At 36.5% G+C, this 26,284-nt stretch overlaps 1 protein-coding gene across 2 annotated transcripts in view; it reads right to left on the bottom strand.

Moving 5' to 3' along the window:
* Positions 1–4,941: 4,941 nt before the first annotated feature.
* EEIG2 (EEIG family member 2) overlaps positions 4,942–26,284 on the bottom strand; it is a 28,126-nt gene continuing 6,783 nt past the window's right edge. The window contains exons 2-11 of one of the 2 annotated variants that reach the window (XM_075508218.1): positions 17,237–17,357; positions 16,586–16,615; positions 15,934–16,050; positions 14,656–14,702; positions 10,552–10,658; positions 9,496–9,591; positions 8,741–8,927; positions 8,526–8,653; positions 8,058–8,127; positions 4,942–6,428 (exon numbers count right to left, since the gene is read on the bottom strand). In XM_075508218.1, the coding sequence (XP_075364333.1) occupies positions 6,386–6,428; positions 8,058–8,127; positions 8,526–8,653; positions 8,741–8,927; positions 9,496–9,591; positions 10,552–10,658; positions 14,656–14,702; positions 15,934–16,050; positions 16,586–16,615; positions 17,237–17,357 (946 nt within the window). In that variant the 3' untranslated portion in view covers positions 4,942–6,385. The remainder of the gene's footprint in view (positions 6,429–8,057; positions 8,128–8,525; positions 8,654–8,740; positions 8,928–9,495; positions 9,592–10,551; positions 10,659–14,655; positions 14,703–15,933; positions 16,051–16,585; positions 16,616–17,236; positions 17,358–26,284) is intronic. The other variant, XM_075508219.1, reaches the window with a different exon arrangement.

Here is a 26,284-nt window from a genome sequence, read left to right on the forward strand (position 1 = left end):
CTGCATTCTACCTTCTAAATTTTTGGAATTCACTTGAAATTATTAAGGTGAAAGATCAGACATTAAGGGAAAAGGCAGCTGTAATTCTCTGAATTGAGATATGGTACAGAATCTATAACAGCCTGAATTTCAGGGAAAAAAGAATGATCTGCAGTGCTCTGTCATACTGTATGATTAAAAAATGTTTACTTAATAAGCTTTGTCTTTTGTGGGATATTTTTTTCTCCTACAACAAATACACGTGGATTATTAAAAATTAATCATTTATAATTAATTTTAATAATTAATTTGATATTAATATTTAATATGATGAACTTGCTGTAGTTGGTATGTTAAAATATATGTAAAATACAAAATTGGTAAATATTCTTTGGACACTAATAAGCATAGCTGTTTGAGAATAGCATTGGTTTGTTATTAGACAATATCTCTGCAGTTCACTATATGGTTTACTATAGTTAGAAGATTTCTGGACCACAGAACTTCTTCCTGTGTCATTTCTTTTTGAAACATTGTATCTTTAGTGTACTTTATAGTGTGATCACTTTAAAATGAGGAACAGGGAAGAGAAGAACCCGTCAGACTTGGAATGATATTTGCCTTGAATTTTGTATTCAGGTAACATCTAGTTACAGGAATGTCATGTGAACAGACAAGACTATACGAATACATGCTTGTTTTTCCTCAAAACATTATACCCTTAGGGCTTTGTAGCTATATTTGGAAAATGGTTTATGCGAGTATTTGGTGGACTGATGTGAAGAGGCCTAAACCTTAATCCAATTTTTAAGGGGTTAATGGATCCTCTCCCCCTTCTTTGTAAACAGGGTTTAGTTTTTAATGATAGCTAGGGCAAATATCAGTTCTCACATTCTTTCTTATGCCTTTCCTGGGGAAAATCTAAAGTCAAACTACAGATGTTTGGCACTATCTGTTTACGGTGCTCCTTAGTGTACGTATGCGTACTGAAACTGAAGAAGCTATTACATATATACAGAAGTGCTATTTAGAATATATACATTTTAATTGAGACTGCTAGCTTTTACTAAAACAAGGTACGTTATTTTGTGTGCCAGCTTTCCATGTTTCTGCTGGCTTAAATAAATTCTAATCAAGATTTTCTTTACTGAATTAACTTATCTTTTCAGGAGCAGTTAAACCCTCTCACAGGATTCACTGTGCACACCTCTTCATTATCTGGTTGGTCTTTTGATTAAACTATTACGCATATTTGTGAATAAACACAGTATTTATTGTGTCCCATTTAAACTTGCAGTTTGACCAAGGTCAATTCTGATGTCTCAAATCAGGATGCTGAAAGGAAGTTTATGAAGATGAAATGTTTTAGACTCGTGGCAATGTCACTGACCAGGAGATGGCACACATCTCAAAACAGATCAACATTAGGTAGTTCAAAACTGTAAAATCCAAATAAAGTAGATTAAAAAAAAAAAAAACCCAACCCCCAAGCAACAACAAAAAACCCCAGTGCAGTATCCTGAATATGAAGGAAACAACTTGACAGCTATTGAGCAAGTTAGTAGGGATTGATTGTGGTCAGAATAGCTGAACAGAATGTTTCTGATCAGTGTTTTAAATTAATAAAGTGAGGAAGTGGTACAAATAAATTCTAAAAATATCCCCTCACTTATTTTAATAAATAAAAACCAACTGCCTAATTGTGAGAGCCAGAGGAGTTAATTGTCTGTCTCCCCAGAGATTTCTCAAACAAATAGATCTTGCAGCTAATACATTTCTGATGTGTTTGTCCTGTCTCCCATGGGTTTCCATGGTATTGGGCTCTTCCATAGTTGTTATCATTATGTTGATAAATTAGGTTTGGATCATTCAGTTACAGCTGGTTTATGTGTAACTCATAATGGTTAATTGTTGGGACTTTTTTGTTTTTCTGTTTAAACTGAGTGGAAGAAATATAGGAAGGGGCTTCTGAAATGACAGAAAAATTCTTAGGCAAAAGTCCTTTGCCCTTTCTTCCTCATTCACAAAACTAACACATTTTAATGCAGTCCTGTATGCAAGCAGTTCACTAGGAACATCCCCAACATAAAATGCACTGGCACTAGCATATGCTCAAATGAGGATGCTGGGAAATCATTATTAGATCATAAGAAAAGGCAATTAAAAAAAAAAAAAAAACCCACACCACCAGAAAACTAGTGCCTTCTTTACAAGTGTATGAACAATTTTAGTTGTGATCAGAAGGGCAGTGCATACAACCCTGAACTTAGGCAAAGCTTTGCTAGCTTGTGCTTAAAGATTTCCCTTCACATAAAGAAAAAAAAATGTTACTTAATTTCTAGTTTTTAACAAGGAAGCAAAGAAATGAAAATAACCTGTCCCACAGAAATGTTAACAAATGTATTAAGATGTGTTTGCCTTTCTCCTTTCTTGTTGGCAGATCCTGCTGTGAGGCCATACAGGGAATTCAATCAACTAATCTGTCACAGCAACTGGTAGTGGTACAACAGATGGGAAGAGGAGAGCCGGCAAGAACAAGTAGTTGGATGGGGAGAAGGCAGAACTACTTATTTTGCCTCAAGAATTATAGAAAGTAATTATTTTTTCTCACGCTAATCTTTGTGTTGTTGTTGCCCCATGTCAGAGGGCCCACAAAATGCACCTAAGTGTTCAATGACAGCATTTGAAGTTCTGGTACTTCATATCTCTACTTTTTTTTTCCTGTAGTAGTAAAGGAAAATCTTTTCCTATACCACAATAATGGGTTTGCCTTGGTATATTACATATGTGTATGCAACAGTGCTGCATAGCCTTGTTTTCATTCATGAGATGTTTTCCTTCCAGGTTAAAAAAGAACCATGTCTAAATGATACGTTTTCCTTACAACATATATGTCACTAAAACAGTGTGAAAACACAGAAGTAGAAAAAGCAAAGCATTTTTAAAAAAAAAACTCCCCTGGTGATTATATTTGCAGCTGCTGGTATTCAGTAAGGTGACTAGTATCTATGAATGTTTTATGTATATACATGTATACTTCATATTTCTGAGAAAACTCTCCACTGGGAGGTCCTTAACTGGAGGATTTGTTTGCTGATGAGATTTGCCTTTCATTCTGTGTAGAAACTGTTGATCCATAGAACTAGAAGAGAGACAACAACCCACAAAAGAAATTCTAGGATATTCTGCTGAGATTTTTGAAAAATTTTCTTCCTTTTGAATTGAAATAGCTGAGACTGAGAGTTGGTTATACATGGTACAGTTACTTCTCTTAATCCTTACTATACAATTAATTGATTACTGATCTGAGTGCCAAATAGTTTGTGTTATCCTTAGCTGCAATTTTCACCAATCTAGTTGTTTTTATGTAAGAACAGGTGCTTACTGCAGTACCAAAAAGATTGGTTATTTTGAATGCGTTGATGAGAAAAGAAATATACACCACAAGCAGTTTTGTTAGAAAAATAAGAAGGTAATTTATAAAGTTATACAAACATTATAAAAAGTTTTAGTAGTAGTAAGTCTTCACACTCAGCTGAGGATGATTAATTTTGTCATTTGCAAGATGCAGAGGGACTATACACAGTACCCTCACTTTCCCCAGATACTGCTAGTTGTGGAGTCTGCTTAATAATTAACCTACCAATATGCCTCACACTTTAAATTTGATTTTCATTTGCATAAGACTGACATATTACGTTTCCTCTCCAGGAGACAGATAAATAACTATGTACTAGTAACAGTGCCATTAAATACTTTGTGGCCTGGAGATGAAGTTTAATAAGCTGCAGAGGTAAAGTTTGAAAAGCAGTAGAGAAACTGAAATGGACACAAACTTCCAGTTAAGTTTGTCATTTTTGTATTAAAAAGAAAGACATAATTGTTTAGAAACATATTCCAAGCTGAAGGCATGAGTTTATTGAATGTCTGAGACATTTGCATTTAAATACAGTAAAAAAACCCCAACACATCCCGAAGAGTTTACTATATGAGTCTCCAGTATTCTTATAACAGTTTACAAAAAAGAAAATACTACAACTAAATATGAAGGTTATGTTCCACTTAAAATATGCACAATTAGAGAATCACTTCATAAAGAGTTGTAACTGAAAGTGAGAACAATAAATTACTAGAATACAGTTTTATTAAAAGCTTGATTTTCATGTAAACTTCCCTCCTATTTAAGAGATCTGCTCAGGCAAGAAAATAACTGGTTTCTAGTAAACAAAATATCTAACCTATGGCAGTTAGCTGTGTCTTTTAACATAGAATACGCATCTGGGCTATGGAAATTCCCTTAAGAATTACGTAGAGTAGGTGTACAATGTTTTTTAAAAGTCTGTTTTCCTCAAACTATGCCTATTTTTCCTAGTAAACTTAAGTAAACTACCACCTAACTACTACTGGTTTTAATAGATTTGTCAAGAAGTGTAGCAGTGTTAAAGAGTACTGAAAGCAACTTAATTTATTCAAATTTCATGCATCTTTTGGCTTGCAATAGGATTTCTTTGGTAGAAATTAGTTATATAACAGGAAAGGAAACTATCATGCTCTGAGAGATAGTTGTATACTAGCAGTTATGTAGCTTCTGTTTAAAATTCCTGTGGAGGACAGAAATGGATCATACCACACTTCTATTAACAGCAGCTAAAATATATAATCTTTGTATTAATTCTTTTACCCATTAAAACATTTCAAAGAGATTATAATTAACAGTAGGAAATAAAAGTATTTAAGTACCATAGCTGAGAAACAGCTCATATTAATCATATTCAATAACAGTACTCAAGCTTGAAAATCTGAAATTTCCTTAAAAAGCACAAATAAAAATTAGTTTAATAACTTTACTATGGATTTATGGAAAACAAAGTCTGCTTTACCCTACTAAATATGGCCTACTTCAATAAAAGGATGTCAAACATCACTGTGAGCAGAATCTGAAGCATTCAGAGCTTTAAAAAATGGCCACTTTTTGTGGCGCTGTTTGTATTTTTATTTAATCCAAGCCTTACTGATAACCAATACAACTAATCATAACAAAATTAAGGTCATTTGCAGTTTACAATTAAATACAGCAGAGCCAAGCCTGAATTAGAACTGTATCACTTAACACATCCCTTTAAAAAAAAAAAAATCGATTCTTTCTTAATTCTCAATGAAAATTTTAAGACATCTTTCATCTTTCTTGCCTGTCAGGCAAATCACTATTTGTGCAAATTTAAATACAGTACATTGACCTTAATGTAACAGTGGACCGATAATGAAGGAAGAAGTGTTCAACAAATCTCTTGCACAGTAAGACTTTTTCAGAGTGCAGAGTACATCTACAATAAAGTGCTTCTCTTAATAAGTTATATTGATAATAGTATAGATGTTTACCTAGTTTTAAAGCTTAAGTTGCTTAGTAAATAGTTTTATCTCCCTGTACCTCCCCAATCACACAAGGCACATTCGAAACACAAGCAAAGCACAAACTAACTGTGAAGGATTAAGCTACAATAAAAAGTTCTAAGTGGTAGTAAACTACTGACTAGGTTTGTAAACAGTACCATCCCATTGAATCTCAAGGTTCATGCATTATTGAAGTGAGTCTCTGTGGAAGCAGCTTTTGAACTCCAGATTTAACAATCAAGCTGGCTATCTTGACAATACACTACTGTGCCTTAGTATTTTGATGTGGAATCCCACTTCTTTTGTCACTTGCACGAAAACGGATGTCACATTTGATGCATTTAAGCCTCTAGACTTCATTTACAGTTAACACAACTGATTATTGCCTGGTTTAGATCTATTTAGTATTTTTTTTTAAATGCACGTGAAGTTCATCTCTACTGTTCAAGCTTACAATGAAGGTATACTCAGTACTCTTAAGAGAAGGTTTTGGTTGTGTTAAAACATAGCTGGGCTCTTTTGTGGAGGGCCTTAATTTTGACTTGATATTAATTTTGACTTGATTGAAGTAATTAGCTTCTGTAAGACTAAAATGGCAGGTAGGATTAAATTGAATAATTAAGTTCTTCAGGTTCATTTAAGACCAACTTTTAGAAGCTTCTTTAGAAAAGAATTTACAAAGTATATCACCACAAGTGATCTCCTGTATAAAATACTGAAATGGGACTCACTTAATCATGCTTCCAAAAATGTTTCACACAACTTAAAAAGCAAGTAATTCCACTAACATCAGGTAGAGCTTACAAAAACAGTCCACGTGCTTGCACAAGGTATACACAGCTAAACATTGCCTTCATACCACAGAAGATGAAGCTCTATGAGCAAGAGGCATTCCATTACTTTGCAAAAAAAGATCACATGGAGTTCATTTTGGCTTTCACAACTCTTGCAACAGAGCAAACAAAACCAGAACTATCAATGCCAGAGCTCCAAGTTTTCCTCTTGTCATTCTAGTCTAGCGTTTTATCACCACCTGCTCATACGCTCCAGATCCTTCTCTGAAAGAATGTTTGAAAGAAGTTAGTTCAATTCCAATTTAAATGGAAGCTAAACAGCAAGTATCACAGATCAGCAAGTTTACCGTTTAAAAAAAACCCAAACGACCAACCCCCACCCCCCAAAAAAACTCCAACAACCCCCCCCAATCAAACAGCTAGTACCAGAACAGCTAAATGTGAGAGGTAGAGAACATGCGTAATTACCATGCCACTGAGTAACCTACAGTTTAATGCATTAAAGCATTTGTGTTGTACTACAGTCAAAATGAAGAATGATAAATAATGTTACTGAAAAAGAAGGTACTGGTGGACTTCTCTATAGTTCCTTAAACATTATCTTTTGGGTACCCCTCCCACCCCAGCTATATCATATGCAGCTAATACTTTTTATATACATTTACACATAATTAGATCAATGTCTCTAAAAAACCAGTAAGTTATAGTCGTCTTATGTTAAGATACAAGAAAAACATCTTCCAGTCTTTTGTTCACACTGAATTGTAAATGCACAGTTACAAAACTGTCTCACTCCCCACATGACAGAGTATAGTGGGTTGTTTTACATGGCAAATTGCAGTACTATGTAAAAAATTAATAGGGCAAAGTTCTGCTTTAGTATAATATTCTGCCTGGACTGTTCTGGCAACTGAATTAGGACAGAGCTCTATATACTACCGTAGTGTGCTCTGTAACCATACACATTATCCTAGATAGAAATTAGTGTGCCTAGTTTGCAAATAAGCCAATGAATTATCTTGTAACCATCAGTATTGCTTGCTTGTGTAAAATGTATTTGTTTTATACCTTTCAGCACATTATCAGCTGCCTTTATACCTAATTCCAGAAGTACTTGCTGAAATTGCTGAAATACTGATGCTATACTAATTTTGTGAGATAAAGAAAAATCTTACGAGTTACCCTGGACTGCAGAATCATGGTATTAGAGTATATTCTTACATGTTTTTAATGTTTTCTCATCTGAGAAGACTCTAATACATTCAGCTCAAGTCATATATCAGAGTATTTGAAGAGGGTTTAGAGAAGAAAAAAAATCTCCCAGGTTCTAAAACAACTACAAGAAGATAATCTGAAACAGATTATCAAAGGAGAGCGTTTAGTGCTACAAATAGTTGAAAGATGAACAAGCCATTGAAACAGGAGTAGCATAGCGTGTGGAAACAGAAGGAGTTGTGAGCAAAACTGAAGTGAAGAAAATTAGGCTTGATATCAGGAAGACATAAAAGTTTGATACTGTAAAGGTGGATGTGAAAAACATTTAAGACTTTCTTCCAGCTCCAAAGAGTAACGTAGTAAGTCTGCAGAGCTAAGATTTCAAACTGGTGCCTGTTTCCTGTGTCCATACTGAAACATTACTCATATCTGAAAACTTGGGAACTGAGACTCTTCAGAACCTCCAAAAGTTATAATTCTTATGGCTGATTCACCAGTTTTATTTTGGAACTAACCTATGTGTTTTGTTTTAAAACCTGATGATCTAGTTCTTTTGGTGCCTTTAAACGATACAGAATAGAAAGATACAAAGATCAAGAATGTATATACAGAATAATTGCTGTATAAGATGCATTTTTCTTTAGTATTACCTATAGATTAGTTGTTCAGGCTACATACCTGTTAGGTAGATGATGGCTTCCAAAAGAAGTGCTTCCACCAGGGCCCACAAATAATCTTAAACCTTCTTCTAAAAAGCAAGGGAATTAACATGTTAGCTTCCTTTAATGTTGCTCTAGCTAAAACTAAGTCATTTTAAATCTACCAGTTTTGTAACTGATACTTTCAGATGCAAATGTTTTAAGTAATGAAGAACCAAACTTCACATGGTATAGGTTGGAAGAACTACCTTCCTCATAGATTTGCCCCTGCTCTTTTATTTCAGGCTTAAAGTAATCCTCTGGGAAAGTTACCTGAGTCATGCAAGGATGTTTTCAACTTCTGGGAGACAGGATGAAGCAGAAAATGTAGTGATGCATATGCACAGTCCTTATGAGTACAAGCAACAGGGACTATGAAGAGAATGGATTTTCCTAAGGCCTGCAATGTGCATCAGTTTTCCCTAAGCTTCCTTATTTATCTCCATACCTTCTGCACTTGAGTCTAAACTGAAGTCTTGACTCTGGAGTATTTTTTCAACTATATCATCAGCATCAACTCTGGTAGCATCGACCCTCTTCAGCTGTGACTCCACTGAGTCTTGCTTTACAGGATGTCTGCAAAAATATATTTAGAGCTCTTAGAAGTGATATAGTAAATTATGTTTTACTTCTGCTAGGTAAGGCTTTCCAAGTTAACTGTACCTGCAGAGTTTTTCTGATGGTGCATCTTTAACAGATGTATCTATATTAGCTTCAGTTACTTTTGGCTCAGTCTCTTCACATGGCTCTAGAATACTTCCAATTCCTGTTGAGGTACTACCCACTGAGGTGTTTCTCCTGTGGCAGAGTTCAGACAGACTGGATGATCTAGAGTGACATGTGCTATATCCTGTTGGGAAAGTGCAAGAGGAAAGTGCTAGGTTAGGCATGTTGTTGACAGCCAAGGCCATTACTTGTATATTACCATCCTGAAAGCAGAATTTGTGTTTTGTCCTCTTATAAAGCAACTTCAAAAGCCTTATGAATGTATGTGCATACACAAACTAGGCAATTTACTTTGGGTTTTGTATTCTAGCATATGCTGTTTTCTTTTTGTTCTAAATAACTCTTGCTTCCTAATAAATGTAATGACTTGGTGTCATTACTTCCCCTTCAGCTTTTATAAGTAAGTCTCCATTTGTAAGTTATTTGTTTTTACACATGGAAAAGGTAAAAATCTCATTCAGATATGTTAATTGGAGGGAGCTAAGGGAAAAAGCTGTCTCACATCTGAACAGATAATTCATTGTGCTTTTAAGAGGAAAAAAATGTTACCCTCCCCACACCTGAAGCTCCTAGGAAAAACCTTTCAACTTCAAACTGTTTTTTAAACATATAAAGTATACTTATTTTCTACAGTCTAAAACTGTGAGAGTAAGTAAACTCCAACAATTCATAACAAAATTGTTAACAGCTACCTGACAGTTTTGACTGCTGACTGGCATAGCTTGATGTTCTGGAATGTCCACATGCACCAAGTTCATCCGGGACTGAGGCACTCTTTGATGAGACATCTGCAACATGTGCAAGTCAGATACTGTTGCTAAGGCCAGCTTGTTATTACTTTGCCTGTAATCTTGATTAGACTCAAATGTCAGATTTCCCAGAGGGATTAGGGACTTGACAGTGGTTTTCTACAAACCCTTTGAAGATTCAAGTGCTGCAAAAATACCATGTATGTTAGCAAATATGCATTCCTTAAAAAAAAAAAAAAAAAACATAAGATGTTTCTGTCTGAGTAAAACAGAGAGTACCATTGGGTTAGAAAGATTTGTATGAAATGTAGTTTTAGATTTGTCTACACTGTAGACATTAAAAAGATCACCATGCTTTCCATAGTACCGTAGTAGAATGGTGTGCAAGGTGTTTTCTTGCTGAAAAAGTAACTGTGGTTAAGACAACTTAAGCTGTGTTTAGGGTGGAAATTAATAAGCTATGCAAGAGCCTGAAGCCTGTAAAAAAACAAAAAAACCCACCAAAAAACCCCCAAATTTCAACCTGTAATAAAGTGTTTTAATAGTATTTTTTTCTAGCAGTCTAAATTTCAGAGTAACTACTTCAATTTTAAACAATACTTAGAACTTTTACCACTCAAAATTTACTCAGTTACGCATATCCCTATGATTCATCAGTTGAAAATCAAGGGCCAAATTAAATGCTCAGTCAAAACACAAATCCAAAGCAAATCAAGAAATGTGTCACATAGAAAATGAAAGATTTTAAATGTTAAAAAGAAGGCAGGTTATCAATCCAATTTCTGTTCTTTTTTTCCATTAAATAAACTGTTACAAAAGTAAAAAAGAAAGATTCCACTGATGTTGTCTAGGAGAGTGTGTCTCAACAAACAACCAAAGAAAGTCCCTTTGTGGGCCAACTGTCAGCATCCCTTTAAGATTTGAAGTATTTCGTATATCGCCTTGAAGCTATGAAGCCAGTTATAAAAGAACTGAGAAATTAAGAGCATTATTTTATACCTGCTATGCCCAGATGTACTACTTTTAAGTTTTCTCCACCTTTCCTGTCTTCATGCAAAGATTCTGATTCTCCAGCAATCGCTATAGACATTGCTGTGGAAGGAGGCCTGTAAGAAAAAGGTGGTTAAGATTTGCTGTACTTTTGCTGTAATCCCTCCAAATTGATCAGCATAGATTTTTCTTTTCAAGTAAGTTGGCATAATTCATACTGTGCTTCAAGTTAATAGGCTTGTAACTTTTTTCTGAAAACATGCTGCCTAGCCCCCTGTTAAAAAGAAAAAAAAAAAAAAAAAGGCTTTTGCTATTGAGCTTCAGGACATTTTACAGAATCGACCTGCTCAGCCCTCAGTCCTTCAGGCTTCTGGGGATCCTTGGAAAAGCTTTTCCTTTTCTGATGATTGGTGGAGTGATATGTGTTTATTTTGAAGTTCTTAATTATTTTTTTTAAGTGTATGTATCACAGGATAATTTATGTGCTAAGAATATATATAATTCAGTACTTCGTGGAATATATGACAAGATGGTAAGATTAAAAAAACCCCAAACCCGCACGACGACAGTTGGCCTACTTGGCTTGTGCACTGTGATGTACTCCTGGCTTTGTTTCCTCTCTGTTACAGGACATGAGGAGAGTCTGGGCTGACAACCCTCCCACTCAAGGGGCCCATGTTACCAAAGGGGCCCATGTTACCATCTCCACGTATTCCCCTCTAAATTCTACCTCCTGCAAATTAAAAAAAGCATCATGTATGACATAATTTAAATTTGGTTCAGTACTAAAAAAGTTTTTAATAAAGCTTAAATGCTTATTTCATTTTATACCAAGACCCAAAGGGATATTTTATTAAAATGACTAAATCTCTAAGTTTGTGTTTTGCTAGTGCAAAAGAAACTAATTAGAAAATGACAAAGTGAAAGTAATCTTCTCTTGCAAGCAAATACAACTAAAATACATTTCAAGATGTTACCCACAGTTGTTTTAATGCTTTTTTATTTTTTACTTTGGGAACAGACTGTTGGTCTGCATACAAATGGAGATTTGTTGACATTTTTAGATTTGACACATTCAATAAATTAGTCACTGTCTTTATGTACAGTAACATATCCCCTCTTATGTCATGTTTGAAAGTAAAGAGAGAAAGAGAAAGAGAAAAAGCACTTCTGGAAATATAATGCCTGTGTGACTTAACTGCCTAACATACTTTTGAAAGCAAGAACTAAATGCTAAACATCAAGCCTTCTAGGCTTCTTCATAAAATATATAGCTGATTCCAGATTGTGAAATTGTTTTAAGGTTTATTTTTCCTTCTACAAAGAACATCTGGATTAGATAAATTTTTTGTTCTGTTTGTGTTTAAAGTTTACGTTCCAGGAAATGGTTATATCATCAGTTTGGAAGAAAATGCCAAGTCTGAACAATTTCAGTTAGAGATTTTTTCCTAGGGAGCCAGAAAATTGTTTAGGTAGTAATTTCAACTGCTTCGGTACCAGCCAGTAAAGAACAGAAATACATTGTTTTATTAGTATACAAGACTAATGATTGGTTAGTTGCCTCTGAGAAACTGTTTATCAGTATCAGTGATGTATTTGTTAATAGGTCTGACTTAAAGTCAATCAAGAGGTGCTACATAACTAGGGATACAGAAAAGCTTTGCCCAATCAAACAAATTCAGATAATGCCCTCTTACTATTTATTCAGTAAGCACAAGATGAGATTTCACAGCGTTCTATTCTTCTTATTGAAGGTTAGAAGAAGAGAGGAGAAAGGGCCTTTAATGGTGCAAGGGGACATTGAAGAGTTCCTGCAGTGAATCATCTGAGCTAGGCTGGTGCAGCCAACATTCTCAGATCTCCTCAGAAACAATGGTAAGGATCCAGCCACAGCAGTAATGCACAAAGTCCCTAGTTGCTACAGAAAACAGTTCTCGATTGTCCTAATAAAACCTACAAATCATGAGTTACTTCATACTCGCACCTCAGACTGAGTGAGGAGATCATGCTGCTTTTCTTGGAGCTCCAGCCTCATTTCACTTTAAACACCATCTTTTTTACTTAAGGAAGACTTCAGTATATGTTTACTGCTACAGATTAAGCCTGTATGAGATTATTATCCCACTTCATTGGATTATTCAGAGGGACATTGATTGCCTACATTAATCTGATAAAAGATTAGTTTAAATTCAGTTTATGAGAATATTTTCAATAAAAAAACTAATCTGTACTGAAGTAAAAGTGTTTTAGTGTAGCAGTTTGTAAGTAATCACTATATCTTTATGGTGGAAGATATCTTTGATCCAACATAAAGTCTGAAAGTATAAATGAAAATTGAGAACCTACACAAAAAGTTGAGATTGACATAACAAGGGTGAAGCTAGCAATTTTTTCCAGATTGTTTTCCTTAAGCTAATTTTTTCTTTTCAAGTTATATGTAATTCTTGGAACTCTGCCTTAGACTGTTTTTGAAAAGGCTAACATGAGAACAAGCGCGTTTTCTCAGACCAGAGTTCCATCTAGCCTTGCATCCTGTTTCTGTCAGCAGCAAACAACAGATGCTAAGAGGATATGGCACACATAGTAATGTATCTCCTGAATATTTTTCCAGCATCTCCTCATCTGTAGCTTAGGTATTTCTTGAGCCTCCTAAGATGTTTTATACTTCATAGCCCTCAATAATTTTTTTACTCAGGAATTTTTCTTAATTCTTTCCTGAGCTTTTAGTATTCACCACATGTAGTAGCAAGGAGTTCCACAGCTTAATTGCATGTTGTGGGAAGAAAATACGTCCTCTCATTTTGATTCCATCTCCTACTACTTTCAGTATCACAACGTGGTCAATGAAGTGAACTGAAGAAAAATTAAACTACAACTTAAGGGGCCAAATTTATTTTGAAGGAATTATTTCATCAACCCCCTCCCCAAACATCTTGTGACAAGTAAAATACAACTAAGTTGGTTTAAACCTGATCTAGACAAAATTGCCATCTACTGTCATGTAGAATTACAAAAGATTGACATTAAACTGAAAAGCACATACACTTCGAACAACCCAGTCTACCAACATTCTAAATTACAGAAAAGCAGTGGCTTTAAGAGTCTTGGCAACTATTGAGGAATTTTCCACACACTGCATTCATGGAAGCAGAGTCTATACATATCTCTAAGCCTATCCTTAAAATGAATGGCATTTAAGTTATTATAAAATATCTCTTATAACACAAATGACATGTGAGAGTTCTTCACTTCCTACTGATCAGGATAATTAAGTCATGGTTAGCGAGATAGTGGTGTCCTCTGGAAATAGGAAGCTTGCCAATTGCACTGTTTCAGTTTAGTTATCCACTAAGCTTGGGTGCCTCATAACAAAATGGCTTATTAGTCTAGAAAGAAGGCAACAGTTTAGTCTTACTCATGACTAGGTTTTTCCCTAGCATGCATGATTTTTCTGTCCTGTGGTTACTTATGGAAGCTAACATGCTCTAGCAAAACTATTTCCTTAACTACAGATTAAGGACAATGAGGCCAAAGGGTCCTGAATATATAGCAGTGTCTTTTCCTAGGTACCTGCCCCCTCAGATGTTACCTCTTACATCTTTTACTAAGTTGCATAATGTCTTTGCTAACTAAATATCTGTAAGTGCTTTCTCTTGTACTAAGACATATCGCACTTCTGCTGGTTTTTTTTTTTTTAATAAATCTTTTAAAATTATCTGAGACTTGTGAATAAAAGGTGTAACAGCACATTTTCCAAACACAAGCATTAGTCAGATCACCCCATACCAAGTATATTTGTATAAGCTTGCTGCAGGAACAGTTTCCTTTAAGTGTTTCTTTTTTTTTTTTAATTACAGATGTGCAGGCTAGTATTCTTTGCTTGAAAATATCCTAACTAACAGCAAGGACAACTGTGATACTTGTACTGGTATTTTTGCCATGTTAGCCATTATTCAGCTACCATCCCATTTTTTCGTGCCTTTTTTTTTTTTTTTTTTTTTTTAGTATTGTTGCCAGATTGGAGAGGTTTATAAACACAAATTAGCAGTGTAATTCTGCACATGGGCTGTATGACCAAAACACTATCCCACACAGATTTTTTTATAAACTCACATTTTAAAGCATGGGTCTCCAGACATTAGCTGCATGTTGATCAAAACCTACACATTAAGAAAATAAAACTCACTGTAAGAAAAAAAAATTGAATTGGTCTGTGATACATGGTCATGTCACTAAGTTATACTTGCCACAAATCTTACATTGAAGTAAAATAAAATGGCATAATCACATATTCAAATAAACACACTTATACAAAAAAATACATCTTTTTTCTTAATACAGATGCAAACAACACAAAATAGCATTTAAAGTAACATAGTTGCACGTACAAGATTCTGCAAAAGATACATAGATCAAGAAGAATCTTAGAATCATTAATAGTTAAGATGGCTTCAAGGGAAAAACAGAGAGACAGGGAATCTAAAAGATTAATGAGCAAACAGAATATTGTTTAAAACAGCGGGTGCTGAAGTATGTTCTTTGCTGAGAGCATTTAGCAAACTGCTAGCATATGAGAACTGGTTGTGCTAACATCAGAGATAAAGTAAAACCACAAAAGGTGAATAATGCCATAGGACAACAATGCATTGAGAAGGCTTGTTAGCTGGGTCAAAGCCATCAATTAAAAGTTTTCCGGAAAAAGTCTATGACTGTCTTACAGAAATCAGAAAGTGCATGCTTACATGGTATACTCAATAGTACGAGAAATTAATCCTAGTGTCTTGGTAGGAAAAGAAATTTTTTTAAAATTTACTTATAACATTCTGTATATAATTATTTTCAGGTTAATGCAGCTTATTCAATTTTTTAAACTCCCTGGACTAATGGGCGAGAACGGCAGGGTGGGTTCCTTCCAACAATGCTCACCAATTGTTACATTGATTACTATCAAATAGAAAAGGGAAAGTTCCAGGAGTCATGGAGGTGTTGAAGCTGGCTTACACATAAATAAGCCAATTAAGAGATTCACTCGTAGAAAAGCTGCACAGGAAGTTGCCCAGTCTTAAAGATATAATTGCTACATTTATATGAATGTATTAACTTTTTCATCATGCTTCCCTATTCCATTTTTCAATTCCTGTTAGACTAGGAATACCTTTTGAAATCTTTTCTTTTACAGCTGTCCAGCTCCATTTCAAAGGGTAGGACAAATTCTGTTTTTGACGGCATGGATTTTAATGATTCTCTCTGAACAACGCTGATGTTTTTACTTTAAATAGTTTTCATTCTAGAAAGAGGTTCAGCAAATATGTTTTAAATTTCATTAAGTGCTTAATAATACCGCTTGTTCCCTGCTTTATTAGTTTAAGTATGATGAAGGAAACAAATTACTTTGAGAATGGAGTTATCCTGTCTTGTATTTTTGGTATCATAACCTTCCAGTAAACAGCGACGAGTGGTATTTCCCGATCCAGCAAACTCTGCTAGATTTAGATCTGCAAATCCCAGCTGTTAAGAGAAAATGACAAAGTCAGTAGTAAGCATATTACTAAATGAAGGTACTTGCTACGTGCACCGTATTGAGTGCCACTCAACAGCGGTTTCTCTCAAATATGAATAAGAGGATGCGCATTAAAGGGAGTGGCCCAAGGCAAAAAGCAGAAAACAAACTCTGAGTGTCAAATTCTCTATTGAGAATAGAGAAAATAGAGCATAGCTCTATTTTCAGTTAAAAATTAAAGTCTCAAGAGAAAAGAGAACAAGGAGAGTTATCTTTGTTTTTAAAAGTAAACACATGCAGAAGGGGTTACTTTTATCAACTCTTTCAACATACTAAATTGAAAAAAAAAAAAACCATTCTGGTGGTATAATATTATATACTTATTAAACACACTGATCAAGAGTTCCAACGCCCCTGTGTCACTATAACGCACATAATGAAATCATGGGTATTAGAGTACTATTCTGGAATTAATTTAAAGGGCATAAAATGACAAGAAAGGAAAGCTAATTTGTAGGCAAAATTAGATACATCTCAATTTACCTTTGCATATGCCTTTCCTCCTTTTAACTCCTAGGAGAAAAGAAAAAAAGACATGCCATTAAGCCGTTAAAGATACTGACTGGAGGGTTTTTGTTTGGTTTGTTTGTTTAGAAAAGCAAATACTAATCTTCATTTTAAAATAGCTCAGCACACATTTGCTAGGCTGTACTGTTGTCATGTAGAACTTGGTGTTAATAATGTCCTCGGTGCAGGCCAGCAGGAGACTGTCATCTTGCGGAGCAGGAGAAGGGCGAGTGCCTGATGCCGACCAGCATTTGGCTCTCGCAAAGTCTAGCCCCACAGGTAGACAGTGCTGCATACAAAATTCTGGTACTTAGCACAGTTCAAGGTTTCTAAGTTTTCTGCTGCTTGCTAGATGTATCTATTATGGGCTAACTTCATAAAGACTGATGAGTGATTCTTTTGCCATCCCGCTGGAATAAGTGTTCTTTTCAGTGAAAACGTAAAAAGACATGGATTAGTCAAACTAAGGTAATTAATAAGATTACTACGAAATTTTGACTAGAAGAATAACTGACATGGTTGCAGCTAAAATTTGCTTTATGAAGTTTATCAGACATTTAAAAATTAAACCAAAACAAGTGAAGAAAGAGCAGGGAAAGAGGAGAGGAAGGAAAAAGAGCAGCTTACCTTCCGTACAGACACCCTGCAAATGCAAGTATCCAGAATCCCTGTTGTGGCACTGGCACTGATTTTACACATAAATAAGAACTTTTTCTTCCAGCGGACACAGTTTGCCTGTACTACCTCCCTGCAAATAGAGAGCATATGCTTAGTATCAGTCGCGTATACATTCAGGACCATAAAATGCAATAGGGCAGCTCAAGAACAAACATTGGTTCCACTGTTTGTAGAGTGGTCACTTCATGCAAAATCTGATCCAAGGCCTGAATAATCATCCTTCATTCTTCTCTTTGTGTAGCAAGACTAATAACTGTTCCAAACCTTGAACACAATATTAGACCTACAGAAAAATTCAACAGCCATGTGTTTTTGCAAATTAATGAGACCGTGATTTCTCCAGTTTGCCTCAGGAGAGTGAAGTCTTCCTGAACATCAGCTCCCAGGCACTATCTTCCAAGCTGCTGAGCTTTGGAATGTGCTCAAGATACCATCTTTGACAAGCAGTTTTTCAGTACACAGAAAGGGAGCATCATACAAGCAGAACTAGATAAATTTGAGGCCTGGAAAAGTACAAAGGAGATGGTGTACTGTAACCAGATACAAAGTAATACACTTGGGGCAAACAAGAATTTCAGCTACATACTGGGAGCTTGCCATTTGACAGCAAAATGAGACGACTAATATCTGTACGGATTTGTTCATTGCAGGAGGATTACAAGCTGACAATATGATGCAGCTGAAAAGAAGGCAAAATGTAGGATGCTTTCAGCTATATTAAAGTTATTATATAAGGCTCAAACAGAACACATTATTCTGTTTGGGTAACTCTGGTTGAGCAAGAACGGACTCCAAAAGGAACAGGTACAGGAAGGACAACTAGAAAACTGTATCTTATAAGAAAAAATTACATATAATAAAAATACACTAAGTAATTCAAATACTTTAGAGACCAAATAACTTTAAGTCAAATGAAAAGCGGTTAGGACCAAAATAAGGCATAATCAAACACCCATTTAAAACTGAAAATTACAAGGTCTCAAACCACAGAGCAAGTTTCTAAAACAGCCTTCAAATAAGAGAAGCAGGAGCAAAATATCTTCCTGTATTTAAAGACAAGGTGGGCCAGTTTGTCAATAACAGGGGACATAAGGGCTGGTGATTCTGAGGGACCTGCCTCAATGATCAAAACCTCTTTTCTAGTCTCATGTTTCTAAACTCAGAACTTGGAACTGTGGAGAAACTCTGCTAATTTCTTTTACCGCTTTAATCGTTCAAGTACAGTCTTCACATATTAAAGCATTATTTGTCCTTTTCTTTCTCTTCCATTTTGCTAATACGTACATTCCTATGTTTTATATTAACTTCTTACAGCAGCTTATTATTGAAGATCCAGTCTGACATCTTTAACAGAGGTAGAATTCTATGGTTCCACATAAGCTGGAGTCAGAGTTTATCACCCGTGGACAAATGACGACTTGCAAGGCTCATGCAAAAGCTCCGATTTGCTGTGCTGGTGGGGCTGCCAGCTACAGCGCTCACTGGCACCATGACTTCCTAAGGTGGGAATAAACTAGCCTGCCTAAAATGAGTCAGTTCAATGACCACAACAGACTAACGGATTCTGATGATGCAGCACTGAGTCATATTCAAGCATGTGACCTAAAAGGAACAGGCTCTGTACACCACGAGCTACCTACCTTTATCCGTTATGTTTTATATTGTAAACTTTCCTGTGCTTTGGATTGGAAAAAGAAAATCCCAAACTGCCAGTATATCAGTTATTGAAATCCAAAATAGAACCTGAATTCAAAAAAGGCAAATTACTAATAGTTACATCCTCTACTGGAAACAGGCTCAAGCAAGAAGTCATCAAGTAAAATACAACCTTAAAGGGATATTCGATAACTGCTAAGCTTTGCTACACTTAGAAGGCCTAGGAATAACTTGTAGCACTTATGTGATAGTTGCTCGACTCTCAGGTAAAGAAAATAGTCAACTAGATGTCCACTGCCAAGCAGAACACAGCTATCCAACTGCACGGGTGTCCCAGGGTCTGCGTATTTGCAGGTTTCGTACACTGTGCTTAAAGGTAACGCAACTTCTGATAACACTCTTTTTCTTCAGATCACAGTGGTCCGGTAACCGAGAAATGAAATCTCCATAGTTTATTTTTTTAAAGTTCTTTTTTGTCTAAGTAACATTTTAAGCTTCTCCTAAAATAAAAAAGTTTTTATCTGAAAAAATAAAGGACCCTCTTCTCTCTCAAAAACACCACCACATCAAAATCAGTTTTACCTTTTTCATGAGCTGTCTAGCTACAAAGTTTTGCTTCAAATAGAGAAGGGATATTTACGTCACTATCGTAAGCCATTAGGTTCACTGTAGTACTCTGATCCTTCTGTCAACAGTTCTATCAGGACAGATTGAGAATGCTAGAAATTCTTATGAAACAATACTAACGTCCTCTTGTGAGCACCAGAAGCAACAGGCCTGCATTGATGCTGAAAGGCAATAGACTTGCTCACGCCCTCAACCCTGCTGGTAGTTACCCTCACTGTCAGGAGCTTGTCAGACTAAAAAGGCTGAGCGGGAAGGTGAACTTGAATGCAGATTAACTAAGTGATATGGTTGGTCAAGATTTTCTTTCACTAAAACATCACATTTTGGCACACTGGTAGTATTTCTCCCAAAAAATCCAAACGCATAAAGACAAAAAAAATCCCAGAATCAGATTTTGTACATAGTTTCAGCATAGCGTAAGGATCTCAGTTTTAACACACCGCTATAATTAGAAAGCTCTACATTAAGAGGATAATTAAAAATGCTGTTGCCTAAACAAAGCGATTGTTGTAGCCGGCTGGCTGTTTTACTGGCCTTTAAAGAGTTACTGAAATTAAATCTTACCAGAAATATCTATTCAATGCTAAAATGCATGCAATTATACAAACCTTTATTCAATTGCAGAAAGCAAGAACTCTGAACAATCCTTTGACTTAAGCTCTATCCCTAGTCTCAGATCAAGGCATATCAGCTATGGCCATGAATCCACAGGGAGCCTGCATTTGCACGTTACTATGCATCCAATAATATCTGCAAAACAATCCAGTCTCGAGTGTCCTTTTGGAAACTAGAGGCAATGTAAGTTTTCTGTTATTCATTATAAGGCTATAAAACAATGCTACAAGACTGAAAGTGTTCACTTGCCATCCATAAAGGTCAGCAAATCCCTTCTCATAGCATCTGCTCATCATGCAAGTAGGACAGTTGTCATCACCCTTACCACGCTTCCCTTACCACCCAGGACACCATTGGGACTACCGGTAACAGAATCACTTCTCCTCCTAGTCATCATTTCACTGAGTTCTTGTAGCGTTTTGACATCTGTAACATTTCCGGTTATTAATAATGCTTTTTCCTACAAATAATGCCTTTGATTTTCTGGATGTTTCTGTAAACTCTTAAGGTCAAAATAATGTACCGAAATCTTGGTACAAGTCAGCATTATGGTTCAGGTTATGTTTCTGCTTTTCAGAACAGCTTTCCACCTCTACAGCAAACTACAGTCAAAGCAGCTTTACATTGTACAGTTATATAGTATTCCAGGTATCCCTAACATTATAGTAAAAGATAACTTAGTGAACATTAAATGTAGTATTTTTGCTTGTAAATACAAGATAAATGTACATAACACCTGCTTGATAAATGTAAGTGTCCTTAAAACCTTTAAGGATTCTGAATTTATTTCAGCATACCAATACTACTATGTGTATATCATTGTTCAGGCAAGGAAGATAGTACAAAACCACTCTGCTTTTGGAAGACTCAATCCACTCATATCACAGGTCAGGATTTATTCAGGCAAATAATTTAATAAACATTAAATAGGATGATCAGGTTTTTAAGTTCTCCTACAAAGAAGAAAGTAAAAGTTACAGTAAAAATGCCTCAGCTATAGATACTGGTGCTCTAATTCTTGTAAAAATCAAATCAAGTAAAACCAGGAATACCCCTTCCTCCTCATAAGGATGTAAAAAAAGTATCATTAGTTTCTCTCACTGGCACGCTGTTTTAAAAAACAAGATATTTGAAAGATTTGTACACAATCTGAAAAAAAACCCCAACCAACTGCTCCCCCCGAACAGTTCTTCTAATTCCATTATATAAAGAAAAAATTGACATATTTTAATGAAGATAATTTTTGTGTGAAGAAAAGCACCAGCAAGTTATTCCCCTTGTGCTGAAAAAACCAAGTCAAATAATGAGAACCTTTAACTTGGAAGAGTCATATCTAAGTTTCTGAGATTCTTAGTTCAAGTGCAAGGCCTTTAGAGAATAAACAGTTTTATTGATTGGTCACTATGGAAATGAACCCAGATAACTTCTGGTGCCTGTGCTACAGGGCATGCTGGAGAAAGCTTTCCGTTATGAGTCAGTTTCCTATGAGCCTCACAGTCACTTTACCACATGCAAAGCAAAACCAGTTGTTTTACGAATCAAAATATATCTGGGTTACTAAGATGCATTCAAATACGTAGTAGGTGGTAGTGCTTTGGTGTAACTTAACGAATGCTGTCGGTAAGATCTAGCCAAGAATAAACTGAATAGACAGATATTTAAAAATAAATTCCAAAGTATAGTTTAAGTCACCATCAGTTTAACAAATTAAGTGTTTTTTCTTTAGAGGGACAATTAACATTGACTAAATTTCAAATGCAAGATTTCAGCTGTAGACAAGTCTTCTGTATATATTTTACGTACTGTATACAACTGCAATTTAGAATGATGAATAAAAGTCTTGTTCTTTCTCTTCTCATCCACAAAAGAGAAAATCAACAGGAAAAACAACACAAAAGAAACAACAAATCCTAATCTAATCAACTCCTCATCCTAATTCATTAACAAGTGATGGGCTCTTTTTTTTTTTTTTTTAAGGTGTTTATGACCAGCAGATTGTTTGTTCATTTCCACATGGATAAAAGATATGAATAATGGCTTCTTTCAGCATATAGCCACAAATACAAAAATAAATTACTTTTAAGGACCTTAAGTGTCATGGGAAAAATCCCTTCTTGCTAAATGGAAAAACTTTAGCAGGAGAGGCTTAGAAACAAAGAAGCCAAAACTCCTTATAGGCATTTACCAAAATACTGTGTTCCATTAATTAGAAAATTGTTTATTCAAGTTTTTATCGGAATTATTCTAGACAGCCAATTATAACATTTAACCATATGCAGATGATTATGTTGAATGGATTGTTTTTCTAGTGCAATTATTTTAGAATCATTGGTCACTGAGGAAACAAAAAATTGGGAGCATTTGTTTTCAGTTTTAAGATGCCATTCAGTCTTTATATTAGACTACTTTCATATGAAACTACTTCTCGAAATACTTTTGGAATCAGTTGGGTCAGTACACTTCGTTATGTTAAGGAAAAGGGTGTTTGCTTAGACAACTCACAGCTTTTGTACAGAACATGAGTTACCTAACACCTCACTATAAATACGCTGGAAAAAAAAGCTTTTGCACTCCATGAGGTAAACGGGAATATTATCCCTGGAATACTTTCATCCCTTGGAAATATTTAAAAGACGTTTGGATGAGGTGCTTAGGGACATGGTGTAGCGGTGGTCTTGGTAGTGTTAGGTTTACGGTTGGTCTCAATGATCTTAAAGGTCTTTTCCAACCTATACGATTCTGTGATTATTATTTTTTAAAGCTGGTAGTTTGATGGGAGGGTTGCTTTGGACTTTTAAGAATTGTTGAGGCCAGGTTCTTGGAGTCCAAAGTACAGTGAATAAAATGCCCTTAGAAGGGTTGTCTCTGAGTGAGTGCAACTTTTCCAATATCGCCTAAGTTTTGCTTGTTTCTTTTAGGGGAAAATAGATCATGTTGATCAGAGCACCCGAGAGAAGTGAGGCTGCTGCAGCTGCACTCCCCAGATCCAACTAGTAGCGAGGCTGAAGACGTATTCCCGGTAAGCACCCGCACGCACCACAGACACACAGCTGGCCACACCGAGCACGGCCACACCGAGCACTCGCAAGGCAGCCAGCGCCAACAGCCTCACCCCACTCCCCTCTCGGGCTGAACAGGACAGAGGTCTGCTAGCAAGACCCATATGTGTATATATATATATATATATATATATATATGGCTCCCAGGCTACACCACCTGCTTGACAGCTAGTCCGGCTTGATCCCTGGTAGCATTTACACACTCGCACACCTGCACTCGCTCCAGGTGCTGGCAGCACGGGCACGCAGGGCTCTGACTCCTGGTCCCAGCCCGGCAGCTGGCAGGTAGTTTCACTCATCTGGTCTCTCCAGTTGCTGGCACCCAGGCACACGGGTGCTCTGGCCCACGATCCCAGGCCAGTTGCTGGCACCAAGACTCTCTCTCACTCCAGTTGCTGGCACACCAGACACACAGGCCCCTGTGACCCACAGTCCCACGCCCGTGGCTGGCACTTCAGTCCACTCACTCAGGTCTCTCCTGTTGCCGGCACCACAGACACTTGGGCCCTCTGATGTGCAGTCTTGACTCCAGTTGCTGGCACTCAGACCCCCCCACACACACAGAACAGAGTGCCCTTTACCCAGGAAAGAGTTAGAAAGTAGTTTAACATGAAGATAAAATAGACTGCACTGATTAGGAACAGGGCACGGCCAGACAAATGTACCCACCAGCAAACTATTTACACTTACCTGGCCTTTTTATCCCCTTACCTCTCTATTTTCCCCGCACTTGTTCCTCCCCAAGTCACCTAAATTCATCCCTTCCTCCACCTTTAGTTCCTCCCCTAAGCATCCCCTAATAAGCCTCTTCCCCTGCACCCCATAACGTGTCTCAGTGCTATGCAGCAGCTCCCCTCAGTCCGAAAGGTGCTCTAGCGTTAGCTCAACACGATGGCTTTCCTGCCTCGACAAGGGGGCTGGGGCTCTCCTGGGACAGCCCTGGACAGGGTGTCCCCTGGTTCAAGTCCATAATTTCAGTTCCCCACCTGCCTCTGGGTGCCTGGGCTTGTGTAGGTGGGCCTTTGATGGGCTGAGGGCTCCTGCGACAGGCCTGGGAGTAGCTGGAGCAGGGTATTATTTTAGCTCCCCCACCCTCCCCTGCCTTTGTTTCCTGTGCTCATTTGTGGGTGTGCGTATGAACTTTTATCACCTAACCGAACAGCTCCCTTTGATCAACCCTTGGCTGAATAAACTTAATAGTTAGCTCTGTTCTTCTGATACAAATACAGTGTTTAGTAGATTGGAGTAACACAGAGTTATTTTTAGTGTAGGAAATAGTCTTTTAAAATGGGAACAATATCCCATTCATATATATAATATATATGCTTTTTTTTGTACATATATAAAACCAAACATCTTTCTTCTGCAGAATGCCAGAGCACCTAACAAAGAATGCCAATGTCATGATTCCACCTTACAGAGACAGGAATTAAGGCATTAGCTTATAATCTAAAAGTTTATCAGCCACACTTTCAGTGCCCTCAGTGGTTCAGGTGCTTTACAGTAAGATTTCACCTTTCCTAGGCTATCTTTAGCATTGGGAAGGTATTGTTGGATATAGAGTTTTCATTTATACTGAGGAACACAGGATGGTTTGGCATATAAGAGAATACCCTCTTGCACCCCCCTTACCCAAAATCTACTTCCATTTCAAATGCGTGCAGTCTCACAGTTGAGGGAAAGATATAGGTACCCGCGCACCAGGCTCCCAGAGCAGTTGAGTGGCTGTCTTATCGGTCCACTTTCAAGTAAAACATTGTGCACTACTATTCAGTCTCCCAAGAGCTGCCAAGTAGCTTGGTATTTGTAAAGCGTTAAGATCCTCAGAAGAAAATTACTCGTACTACCCAGAAATGTAGTCTTCTTGTTTGGTTTAGATCCACGCAGCTGAAGTGTCAAACAATATGGTTTACTCATGTCTTTTCTCTTAATCTCTCTACTCTACACACAAAATGTAAACAAGATCACCCAAAGACATCCTTCACTTTCAAATTAAACTAAAATCCTTGCTACTAAGTTGATAATGGAAGTAGAAACAAACAAATAGACAAATATGAAATTAACATAGGTATTTTAAAGCAAATAAAAAGAGATCTATCAACACCACTACCAATTTTATTAAAATGTATTCTGTGCATCTAATACACATAACTTAATACATGTAACATACATGCTGCCCATGCATGTACCAATTCCAACCTCATCACCTTTAGAGAACGTTGAGCTACAAAGCAGCAAAAAAATATTCAATATAACTTTTCAAATACCAAGCTCTACTTTAGATTGTTAAGTTATTTGACAACCAGAATGTTAAATTTAGTCTTCATATAGAAAGATGCATCTTGAAGTTAGAGCTCTGAGCGTGATCTCCAAAGTATACTCTGTAGTAATAAACTTATGCAAAGCTTCCATTTATTTCTTATATGCAGGAAGAAATAGTTTACTTTTCCTTTAATATTCTGTGCTTCCTCCATGCCTGAGTCATATAAGAAGATACATTCTCTCCAACAAAAACATTTTTTCCTAAGCATTGCAAAAAACCTAACAAAACCAGTCATTTACAAACAGAGCTTCAATGTTTCCCAAATTTCAGCACGAAGCAAACCAGCAAACAGCTGGCTCTGCAGGAAGAGCTCCACTTGTTTACAGTGCACAACTCCCCAGCTAATTTGCTGTTAGTACATGCAAAACTGTAACAGAGCAATCCTTTCCTATTCCACATGTTTTTACTCATAATAAACAGGTTAAAACTTTAACTAGCAACATTTCATGTCAAGTATTTCTTATAAAATACGTATAAACTGATCATCACATGGAAATAGAGCTGCTTTGGAATACTTTTACTTATGAAAAACTGCTGGTTACAGGCAAGTGCAGGGACCTGAAAGGGAATTAGCACTGTGAAGGCAAACTGCAGTAGCAAGACTGTAGCCAGCAGTTCCAAGTGATTGTTCCCCTCCGTTGGAACATTTGCGAGGCTCTATCTGCAGCACTGCATCTGGTTTTGGGGCCCTCTTGGTAGAAGTAAGACACTGATAAA

This window comes from Mycteria americana, chromosome 7 (assembly GCF_035582795.1).
Source record: "Mycteria americana isolate JAX WOST 10 ecotype Jacksonville Zoo and Gardens chromosome 7, USCA_MyAme_1.0, whole genome shotgun sequence".
Lineage (NCBI taxonomy): Eukaryota > Metazoa > Chordata > Aves > Ciconiiformes > Ciconiidae > Mycteria > Mycteria americana.